This window comes from Aquarana catesbeiana, linkage group LG08 (assembly GCF_042186555.1).
Source record: "Aquarana catesbeiana isolate 2022-GZ linkage group LG08, ASM4218655v1, whole genome shotgun sequence".
NCBI lineage: Eukaryota > Metazoa > Chordata > Amphibia > Anura > Ranidae > Aquarana > Aquarana catesbeiana.
In genome coordinates, this window is record NC_133331.1 from 287313842 (window position 1) to 287325977 (window position 12136).

Sequence of the window (12136 nt, forward strand, 5' to 3'; positions counted from 1 at the left end):
CACAACCCTTGGCCGGTGGTTTTGGGGGTCTGCGGGCGGGGGGGCTTATCGGAATCTGGAAGCCCCCTTTAACAAGGGGACCCCCAGATCCCACCCCCCCCCGTGTGAAATGGTAATGGGGTACAAAAGTACCCCTACCATTTCACAAAAAAAGTGTTAAAAATGACAATTCCTTTATTTAAAGTCTTCTTTCCATCTTCTTCGGGTCTTCTTCCTTCCTTCTTCCTTCGGTTTCTTCCTCCATCTTCTTCTTCCTCTGGTTCTTCCTCCGATCCTCTGCTTCTTGCTCCGGTGTTCTCGTCCGGCATCTTCCTCCGTGGCGTCTTCTTCCCCGCTTTTTTCTTGGGCCGCTCCACATCCATGATGGGAGGCTCCCGCTGTGTGACGCTTCTAGTCTTCTGACACTTCTTAAATAACGGAAGGCGGAGCCACCCGGTGACCCCGCCCCCTCTGACATCACGGGGAAACCCATAGGGAAGATAATCTCCAGGGTGAGGTTTAGTATCTTCTCAGTTATGTGATTCCCATCATCCTCTATCTTCTTTGGCGTAGTCATGTTATCTATACATAACAATCCACTTTTTTGGCAAAGAGTTGGCATGAGTCTAAAGCCTGTAATTGTGTTTGTTTTCTGTAAGCAAGAATATTTTATTTATAAAAGTGTTATTAGATTGAATAAACAAACATATAACAAAGACATTATTGATGTTATTAATGACTAATGTCGTATTTAACATAACCGTTATCCTCCACAAATCAGCTCTCGATGATGAAAAACCTAGGATGCAGTTTTTATACTCTCCACAAGGTGTTGATCTTACTTACTGTGATTGAAACATACAGACAGGAAGTGATGTAATTTTCAGACAGGAAGTTCCAGGTGAGAGGTGAGGATGGAGAAAGTAGAGAGGAGACATTGTAGAAACTGGCAGCAGAAGAGGTAGACTGGATACATCCTAAATATAGAACCATTTATCCAACTGTCCATCCAGAGCCTCTGGTTTATAGACCGGATACATCCTAAATATAGAGCCATTTATCCAACTGTCCATCCAGAGCCTCTGGTTTATAGACCAGATACATCCTAAATATAGAACAATTTATCAAACTGTCCATCCAGAGCTTCTGGTTTATAGCCATTTATTATACTGGCATACAGTTAATAGAAACAGCCCACTATTTTACTATTTATTTTACAATAGTGCTTTATTTTTCTATTTCTAACTTACTGGTTGTCCTGTCTCTGTCAAGTGAGATCCCACACACCAATCACAGCACAGCTGCCCCTAGACCTGGTGGAGTTGGGTGCACGGTACATGCAGTGCACAGTGACACTAATAAGAGGGATCTCACAATGTCATGTCTACATCATACATGTTCAATAAACATCAAAAACAATTCTGTAAATGCATATTGTGCAGATATTTTTATTATTATCTTTTTACAGAGTGGGTTGTTATGTATAGATAACATGACTACGCCAAAGAAGATAGAGGATGATGGGAATCACATAACTGAGAAGATACTAAACCTCACCCTGGAGATTATCTACCTTTTCATAGGAGAGGTGAGGAGGATTCTGGGAGGTCACATGACATCACTCTTATCTCTATTAATAAAACAGACCTGACCAGAGAGGTTAGGAGGATTCTGGGAGGTCACATGACATCACTCTTATCTCTATTAATAAAACACAGACCTGACCGGAGAGGTGAAGAGGATTCTGGGAGGTCACATGACGTCACTCTTATCTCTATTAATAAAACACAGACCTGACCGGAGAGGTGAGGAGCATTCTGGGAGGTCACATGACGTCACTCTTATCTCCATTAATAAAACACAGACCTGATTGGAGAGGTGAGGAGGATTCTGAGAGGTCACATGACATCACTCTTATCTCTATTAATAAAATACAGACCTGACCAGAGAGGGGAGGAGGATTCTGGGAGGGTTAGATGGCATCACTCTTATCACTATAAATACAAACCTGACTGTACAGTAATAATTGTTACTATCTCTTTGTACACAGGATTATGAAGTGGTGAGGAAAACATTTGGTGGTGAATTAATACCCATCATCTGTCCTCTTGGGCCTTTCCCTTTACCATTACCTACATCTCCTTTGGCAACTTCTGAGAGCAATGACAAGAAGATCCTTGAGGTCATCCAGAAGATCATTGAGTTGCTGACAGGAGAGGTGAGGTGTGGCGGGAATTCTGGGACATTATCCAGTAAGAGACAAGGGATGTGTCTGGATGGTGACTGTATCATTGTGTGTGTCAGGTTCCTATAAGGTGTCAGGATGTCACTGTCTATTTCTCCATGAAGGAGTGGGAGTATTTAGAAGGACACAAGGATCTCTACAAGGATGTCATGATGGAGAATCAGAGGACCTTCAGTCATGGACACATTATAAAAAAGCCATATCACTTGAGTAAGGTTATATTGAACCACACGCTAGAGGTTATCAACCTGTTGACCGGAGAGGTAAAGATGATTCTGGGATTGTATAATCACATCACTTATCTATGTTAATTAACCACATATGATCGGAGAGATGAGGAACTCTGTCCTTTTAATATTCATTTTTGTATTGTACAGCAGTGTGCAGTAGTGAAGAGGACATCTTTTGAGCAGAACGGAGAAAAGACAAATCACAATTTATTCCCAAGATTGTGCAAAAGCCAAAGTCCCATTATCCTACCTCCTCCCCACTCAAATTCTAAAGATGAACATAAGCAGAAGATTCTAGAAGTCTCCAACAAGATGGCTGAGCTGCTGACAGGAGAGGTGAGCGGTGGTGGGAATTCTGGGACATTATCCAGAAACAGACAAGGGATGTGTCTGGATGGTGACTGTATCATTGTGTGTGTCAGGTTCCTATAAGGTGTCAGGATGTCACTGTCTATTTCTCCATGGAGGAGTGGGAGTATTTAGAAGGACACAAGGATCTCTACAAGGACGTCATGATGGAGGATAAGCCGCCCCTCACATCACCGGGTAAGAGGAGACTTTATTGTAAAGGAGAGAGCAGTACGGAGGGTCCACCTAGATCCCCCATCATCTGATAAACACATAGAAACAATGTATTCAGTCAGTGTGTGTGTTTCCTACAGATGGATCCAGTAATGGGAACCCACCAGAGAGATGTCCTCTGTATTCCCGGGACTCCACACAGGAAGATCACACCATCCCTCATGATGTGGTAAATCTGGAAAAAGTGCATGAGCTTCTTTAGTTCTGAATTATGTACTGTTAGCCCCATAGACTTTGAAAGGAGCACCAAAAACACGCTTGAAAAACATGTGTTTACGTGTGTTTTTCAGGTGCTGCATTTTAAAGGTCTATGGGGCCAGAAATGTGGGATTCTGCTCCTTTACTAATGCCTCTAAATCATGAAGCTATGCGAAGTGTGATGGATCCTTAAAGAATATATCTCTGTATGAGGCCTTAAAATCAATACATTTGAACTATGTTGTTTATATTTCTGTTGCTTTAGGATGAAGAAATTATTGATGTGAAAGTTGAGGTTAAAGAGGAAGAAGAGACATATGTGAGGGGTGATCATCTGTCTGCTGGAGAGGATGAAATCATCCTGATAGTTAAAGGGAAGGAATCTTCTCTCGATAGCAACACAGGTGAGCGATTAACACTGAAAGCAACTCACACTTGGCCATTTATTTACAGTATACTTTTTATTCATACAATATATACAAATATATTTTTGGCAAGTGGCTGATAACATTTCCAAAACTTTGCACTCTGGGCAAATAATGGTGCATATAGTCAGTTGCAGTTGACGTTTTTGGTATGCTGTCTTTGTATAATGAGGTTTTCTGTGTTTGTGAGTATCTACCATACAATCATCTTTTTAGTTATTAAAAGAGTTAAAGTATGCTTCATGTTCTCTAAGAGTGCAGGAGATACTGTACACCATATAAAAGGTCCATCTCCATTTCTAAATATAATGTCGTGTTCCCAACGAATGAGGAGGAGATACTGTAGACCATATATGAAAAGTCCATCTCCATTCCTCAATATAACGTCATGTTCCCAACAAATGAGGAGGAGATACTGTACACCATATGAAAGGTCCATCTCCATTCCTAAATATAATGTCGTGTTCCCAACGAATGAGGAGGAGATACTGTACACCTCATGAAAGGTTAATTTCCATTCCTCAATATAACATCATGTTCTCAACAAATGAGGAAGACATACTGTACAGCATATGAAAGGTCTATCTCTGTTCCTCAATATAATGTTGTGTTCCCAACAAATGAGGAGGAGATACTGTACACCATATGAAAGGTCCATCTCCATTCCTCAATATAATGTCATGTTCCCAACAAATGAGGAGGAGATACTGTACACCATATGAAGGGTCCATCTCCATTCCTCAATATAATGTCATATTCTCAACAAAAGAGATGCAGGTAGATCCACTTGTCACCAATACAAATTTTATTAGTGCACACACACCAATGCTGTGTGCCATGATTGGTTTTGTCGTATTGTACTATTTATATCAGCGTGACAATCGCTCCCTTTTCCTTGTCCAAGTTCTATAAAAGTGTGAATGACTAGACCGATCTACATGACCCATGACTGTAATGCCCCGTACACACGGTCGGATTTTCCGATGGAAAATGTGTGATAGGACCTTGTTGTCGGAAATTCCGACCGTGTGTGAGCTCCATCACACATTTTCCATCGGATTTTCCGACACACAAAGTTTGACAGCAGGATATAAAATTTTCCGACAACAAAATCCGTTGTCGGAAATTCCGATCGTGTGTACACAAATCCGACGGACAAAGTGCCATGCATGCTCAGAATAAATAAAGAGATGAAAGCTATTGGCCACTGCCCCATTTATAGTCCCAACGTACGTGTTTTACATCACCGCGTTCAGAACGATCGGATTTTCCGACAACTTTGTGTGACCGTGTGTATGCAAGACAAGTTTGAGCCAACATCCGTCTGATAAAATCCTAGGATTTTGTTGTCGGAATGTCCGAACAAAGTCCGACCGTGTGTATGGGGCATTAGACATGGAAGAATAATAGGTTTTGATTATATTTTTCTTCATTATTTTCCACAGATGGCCGTATTTTGAATTTCTCAGAGGAACATCTAATATTCCCTCCAGACTATAAAGTCCAAAATGATAACATTGCACAGATTTCTCCAGGAGTAACCCTTATTACTCCAAGCATGTATCACAGACATTACTGTGCAGACAGATCAATGGATCCCTCAAATCTCAAGCAAACTCCCGAAAGATCACACAGTGCTACCCCAAGTGCAGTTAGATTACAACATCCTTCTAATCTTGAAAATGACTCTTCCAATAATCCAGGTACAGCTGGAGAGAAGAATGCATTTCCTTGTCCTAAACGTGATAAATGTTTTAGTGAGAAGTCCCATCTTCTTGTACATCAGAGGTCGCACACCGGCCAGGGTCCATTTCTATATTCAGAAGGGGAAAAGACTTCTACTCACGAATCAGTACAACTCATACCTCAACAACATCATCAGGACAGAGGGTGGCCCTACTCATGTTCGGAGTGCGGGAAATCCTTAAAAACAAAATGTGAACTTCGCGTACACCAGAGAACCCACACCGGGGAGGAGATCTTCTCCTGCACCGAGTGCGATAAATCATTCACGGCAAAGTCGCAACTCAAAAAACACCAGAAATATCACACCAGGGAGAAGCCCTTCTCGTGTCCCCAGTGCAAAAAATCATTTATGGAAAAATCGCAGTTTGTGGCGCACCAGAGGTCTCACAGCGGAGAGAAGCCCTTCTCCTGTAACGAGTGCGGGAAACCGTTTGCAACCAAGTCCTACCTCGTTAGGCATCAAAAAGTTCACACTGGAGAAAAGCCTTTTCCATGTTCGGAGTGCAAGTTGTCCTTCACAACAATATCAGGTCTTGTTAAACACCAGAGAGTCCACACCGGTGAGAAGCCCTTTTCATGTCCTCAGTGCGGGAAATGTTTCTCACAGAAAGGACACCTCATTACCCATTTGAAAAGGCACACCGGCGAAATGCCCTTTTCATGCTCAGAGTGCGGGAAGTGTTTCACTTCAAGTGGACACCTTCTTACGCACCAGAGAACCCACACAGGCGAACGTCCTTTCTCATGCCAAGAGTGCGGGAGAAGCTTCACTCAGGAAGTGAACCTCCTTAGACATCAGAGAAGTCACAAAGGCGAGCGTCCCTTTTCCTGTCCAGAGTGCGGGAAATGTTTCATCGACAAAGCATACTTGCTCGTACACCAGCGAATCCACACGGGGGAACGTCCTTTTGCATGCTCAGAATGTAAGAAGTGTTTCACACGGAAGGGACGCCTGCTTAAACACCAGAGAAGTCACACAGGTGAACGCCCTTATTCGTGTTCAATGTGCGGGAAAAGCTTCACTGAGAAAGTACACCTTATTACACACCAGAGGACCCACACTGGCGAACGTCCTTTTACCTGTCTGGAGTGCGGGAAATGTTTTGCCGATAAGAGAAACCTTCTTAGACACCAAAGACTACACGTGGTCAAGCATACTTTTCATGATGAGATTGCGGAAAGTGTTATAAATGGATAAAATATCCTCTTGCACACCAGAAAAGTAAATCGAGAGAGCATTTTTATATATATATATATATATATATATATATATATATATATATATATATAATCTCTGGTGTGAAGTAAATCATTTAAAGAGAAATGTAGATATATTCTGTGGTGGCTTTTATAAGCTGAATTGTTATGGCCATGCACAATTTTGTAACTAAAGTGAACAGTTTTTAAAAGGTTAGTACATCTTTTTGAAAAGTCATAAGTAGGGTTGAACTGATACTAGTATCACTATCGGTGCCGATACCGAGCATTTGCACGAGTACTTGTACTCGTGCAAATGCTCCGATGCCTAATCCGATCCCTAGGCAGCCTCAGAGATGAACGGTGCGGCGGTGGGGGCAGTTACAAGCACCGATCTTCCCGTATAGATTTTCTGACAGACGCTTCTTCTGTCCCTCCCGCGGCTGTCAAGGAGATCGGTGCTTGTAACTGCCCCCTCTGTGCTCCCTGGGTCTTTGTGTCCTCCAGGTCCCCCTCTGTGCTCCCTGTGTCCTCCTACGAGTCCCCCTCTGAGCCCCCCAGGTCTCTGTGTCCTCCGGGTCCCTCTCTGTGCTCCCCGTGTCCTGTGTGTCCTCTTCCGGGTCCCCCTCTGTGCTTTCCGGGTCTCTGTGTCCTCCGGGTCCCTCTCTGTGCTCCCGGGGCCCGTGTGTCCTCCTCCGGGTCCCCCTCTGCGCTTCCCGGGTCTCTGTGTCCTCCGGGCCCCCCTCTGTGCTCCCCGGGTCCCCTGTGTCCTCCTCCGAGTCCCCCTCTGTGGCCTCCAGGTCCCCCTCTGTGCTCCCCGTGTCCCGTGTGTCCTCCTCCGGGTCCTGATCCGTGTCGTCCTCCGGGTCCCCGTCTGTGTCCTCCCCGGCTCTCCGGCTCCTCCCCCGGTCCCCCCCACCCCACTGTCCCGGATCTGTCAGGATGGAAAGCGGAGGAAGGTGTCGGTAAACCTGTCATTTACCGGCACCTTCCTTTTCTGAATGGACAGAGTCAGTGATCACTGACTGTCCATTCATAACTGAAGCATCGTAAACTCTGTTTAGGATGTTTCAGTTTATGAATGGAGAGGAGCCGCTGTCTCCTGTCCATTCATTTTCAGTGCAGCTGAGGATGCTGAGAAAGGAGGAATCTGTGTCCTCAGTCCTTTTCCCTGTCTCGAAGGGAGATGTCAGGGGTGTATTTAAACCCCTGATATCTCCCCCCCCCCCAAGGGCTAATAAATAATAATAATTTAAAAAAAAATGTAATAAATATTTAAAAGTTAAATTGTAAAAAAAAGAAAAGAAAAAAAAACACTGACGCCACCCACTTTCCCTCCCCCAAAAAAGGAAGCATTGTAAAAAAAAAATATATAAAAAAATATAAATTGTAAAAAATAATTAAAAAAAATAAATTGTAAAAAGGCAAATTTGCAAAAAAAATAAAATAAAAAAACTACTGACACTGGTGCATATTAGTGTCACTGTCACATGACATTAAAAAAAAAAAATATATCGGTATCGGCGAGTACTTGAAAAAAGTACCGGTACTTGTACTCGGTCTTAAAAAAGTGGTATTGGTGCAAAACTATTCGTAAGGCATATTTTCCGCAATACGATATATGGCCAGAAGTGTCATCTGTTAAAGAAGAATCCCGGGTACAGATATTGTATATATATCATCCGGCTTGAACCAATGTAATTACGTATACACCATACCTGGCTGATGCCACTGGAAGCTGAAGTTATGAAGGCGACAACGCTACTCCGGTGATCTCCACTTGGTTCAGGTGCTGAGCAGCTGGCCTGCTGCTTACTGAACACAAGAGGTCGGCTGCTTGGCACATTATTCTGAGAATGCTTTGCCACACAACACCAGACCAAGAAGCAAGTGGAGATCGCTGGAGTAGTGGTGTCTACTTCATTGTTTTCCAGCTCCAAGGGGCATTGAGCATTGTTACATTGGTACAAGCTGGACTATATATACTATATTACTGAAAGTATTGGGATGCCTGCCTTTACACGCACATGAACATTAATGGCATCCCAGTCTTATGCCCCGTACACACGGTCGGACTTTGTTCGGACATTCCGACAACAAAATCCTAGGATTTTTTCCGACGGATGTTGGCTCAAACTTGTTTTGCTTACTCACGGTCGCACAAAGTTGTCGGAATTTCCGATCGCCAACAACGCGGTGACGTACACCACGTACGACGAGACTAGAAAAGGCCGGTTCAGAACCAAGCGCGGCACCCTTTGGGCTCCTTTTGCTAATCTCGTGTTAGTAAAAGTTTGGTGAGAGACGATTCGCGCTTTTTCAGACTCGTGGCTTTCAGATCGTTTTCTGCCGTTCAGTTTGTGCTTGTGGGTTTGTATCTGCTCTTCAGTGCGTGCAGCAAGTTCCGCGTGACTTTAAGTAGTCATTGTATTTTTGTTCGTTCATTACTGGTTTTCAGGTCGCTCTTCACAGGCCTTGCTGTTCTTCAGTGTGTTCTGTTACTTCGTTCTGAGCAGCCGACCGTTTTCTAGCCATGTTTCGTATGCGTACTCCTCGTAGAGTTCGTGCTGTGCGGGGGCTTGGTGTTGGGGTCCTGACCTTGACACAAGTCCAGTCCATGAACAGGGTGGGGAGGAGTTCATGGACCAAGAATTGGTTGCTTCAGCGTGACCAGTTCTGTCATATGCCTTTGCTCCGTGAGATCCGTGAGAATAATCCTGATGATTTCAGGAACTTTCTCAGGATGACGGACCCCGTATTTCACCGTTTGTTGGCTTCGCTGACCCCCTATATCAGCAGGCAGGATACCTGCATGAGGCAAGCCATCACTCCGGAGCAGAGGTTGGTCGCTACCTTGCGGTATTTGGCCACAGGGAGAAGTCTGCAGGACTTGAAGTTCTCGACAGGCATCTCCCCCCAGGCTCTTCTTTGTGGACATTTACTGCTTGTGTTTGTTTGAGCTGACCCTGACAGAAATGTGTGGAGTGCAGAAAATATCGTGATTGTGTAACCTTATACAAAGCGCTGTTGGCTGTTATTTACTAAATGCAAAGACACTTTTCACTACAAGTGCACTTGCAACTGCACTGAAACTGCACTTGTAGTGCAAAGAGGATTTGCCCTTAGGAAATTACCCCCATTTTCTCATAAAACAACAATTACATCACCCCAAAAGTGTTGTAACATTGAGACAATAATCCACACATTCTTGATGAACAATCTTTTTAATACCTGCACAATCACATGTGCATTTACCAAAGGTTTTTCTGACAAACCAACATGTTTGTTGTATAACAATTTTTGTGGTGGCATTATCCCAAATCAAAATGTGCATTTTATAGAAAACAGGCCTGTGTAAAACCCACAAGAAAGACACAAATCTTGATCTTACAAAGTTCACATTTGATAGAACTTGAAGGCAATATCAGACATGAGTATTTAGGAACTGTGTTTGATATTGCGTTCAGATGGGGGGAAATCACCCCTGGCAAAGCCAAATTTGGAAGATGCACACAAATTTCACAATGTCAACATGTGCTAGCTGCCATCACGGGGGATCAAGTGATGTGTTTTGGGGGAGAAAGCCCTTCCTCACCGCTGCTTTATTATTGAGGAAGCGGTTGCACCCCCAAAACGCGTCCATTGATCTCCCGTGATGGCAGATAGCACATGTTGACACACTGTGTGCATCCTCCAAATTTGGCTTTGGGAAAAATCACAAAAACATTTAGCACATTGTAGCAGACAAAAGAAGAAAGTGATTTGGAGGGGCTTTAAACTCGCCCCAAAACATCAATGATGTTTTTATATTTTGGAATAACATCATTGATGTTTTGCTTGATGTTTTCCAATTGTAAATTACACCCCATGATCTCCCCGATCACGATCTGGGCACTTTCGGATGTGAAAGGATCTTCATCCACAACCTCACGATCACCTAAAAAGAGAGGAACCCAAAATAAATTAGGTCTAAAAAATATGCCGCCATCCATCTCTTATCTGAGCCTGTGGTCGCAGACACTCACCTGTTGTGGTGACTAGTTCCACCACGTCTTCATCCTCCTGCTCATCTTGTGTTGGGTGGATTTCCCCTTCTTCCAGAGGGGGGGGGGGGGCTCTGGTCTCCTGGGGTGAGGGGTGTCCTCCGAGTCTTTTCTCCCCTATGTAAAACAAAAATGGTATACTTAGCACACAGATATTTGATGGCAGAACTATAAAGATGAAACATTGCTTGGAAGTGGGGTACAATTATCTATTTTAGCAGAGTTCCAAGATGTAGCTTTTTTAGTGTCCTTTGTCAAGCTTCAATACTTTACCTGTTTAGTACAAGCTTCACAGATGTAGCCCCCCCATAGTATACACTGGAGCACCTGTGTGGCCCCCCTAATAAAAATGGTGTTCTGGGGTCCCACACTAGTGCTCCAGTGTCCAGATGTGAAAACAGCTGCTGAGTGTCCTCTCTTTACACACAATCTAGTTTGCATTTCATTCTAGTAACAAAGCCATCTACACAACCCAATTCTTTGAAGACAAGTATAGGGCCTCAAAATGGTGGCCAAATGCATATGGCCTAAACAATGGTATTTTATAGTCCGCAAAAAAAATGTGTGATCCGAACGAATAATGTGCCCATGAACATGAAAGTTGCCATTTTAAACTGTACAACAGTTCCTAAAAGCACATGGAGCAGCACGAACGTAATAAACACAAAAAAAATAGGAACACAGCACAACTACTTACTTTTTTGCAGCACTCTCCGGATCTTTCTGTACTGCTCATGTTCTCATAATTTCAGGTCTGACCACCGCTTCCTGAGCTGATCTTTCGATCGTCGTACCCCGAATTTCCGGTGCAGACTCCTGACCACTTTCGTCGTGATCTTGGCCTTTCGGACGTTGGGGTAAGGCCCATACTTTCCATCATAGTCGGCCTTCTTCAGGATGTCCACCATCTCCAACATCTCCCCAAAGGACATATTTGAGTCCTTTAATCTCCTTCTGGATCGGGACGTTTCAGGCTCTGGCCTTTCCTCCTCCTCCTCGTTGCTCCAATTATCAGGATCCTGCTGTCTATCCGCCATGTGCTCTTCCTCCACTGCGCCGAACGAAAAGGGGCGGGGAATAGAATAGAAAGAACGTCAGGGGCGGGCGGAGTTATACGCATGCGCAGTGTGTATAAATCGTAACGCGCGCGTCTTACGTACGATCTGTGAGCGGAGGAAGGAGCATCGGAGACGCCGATCGTGCTAACGAAGGTAGGATCTAAACTTGGCCCTATACTGCTTTGAAATTGAAGCCTATATTGTAACAAGATTAGGGGAGTTTGGCCTGACATTAGGGTTTGTCTTGTGTTGTGTCTTGCATAGAAAATGGATGGGTTCAACGACCACAATTTCCTGCCCCTGTTTATTGACAAGTACAGAGAGCTGCCCTGTCTGTGGCAGGTGAGACACCCCCACTATAACCACAAACAGAAGAGGCAGGCAGCGCTGGAGAAACTGCTGGAGTTGGTGAAGCCGGTGGTCCCCACAGCAA

At 44.0% G+C, this 12136-nt stretch overlaps 1 protein-coding gene across 1 annotated transcript; it reads left to right on the top strand.

Moving 5' to 3' along the window:
• Window positions 1-865: 865 nt before the first annotated feature.
• Window positions 866-6963, top strand: LOC141106572 (uncharacterized). Its single transcript, XM_073597451.1, has 9 exons — window positions 866-940; window positions 1448-1567; window positions 2030-2197; window positions 2284-2487; window positions 2602-2790; window positions 2877-3000; window positions 3117-3205; window positions 3500-3638; window positions 5105-6963. The coding sequence occupies exons 2-9, from the start codon at window positions 1472-1474 to the stop codon at window positions 6601-6603; spliced, it is 2508 nt and encodes an 835-aa protein (XP_073453552.1). The 5' UTR covers window positions 866-940; window positions 1448-1471; the 3' UTR covers window positions 6604-6963.
• The last annotated feature ends 5173 nt before the right edge of the window (window positions 6964-12136 follow it).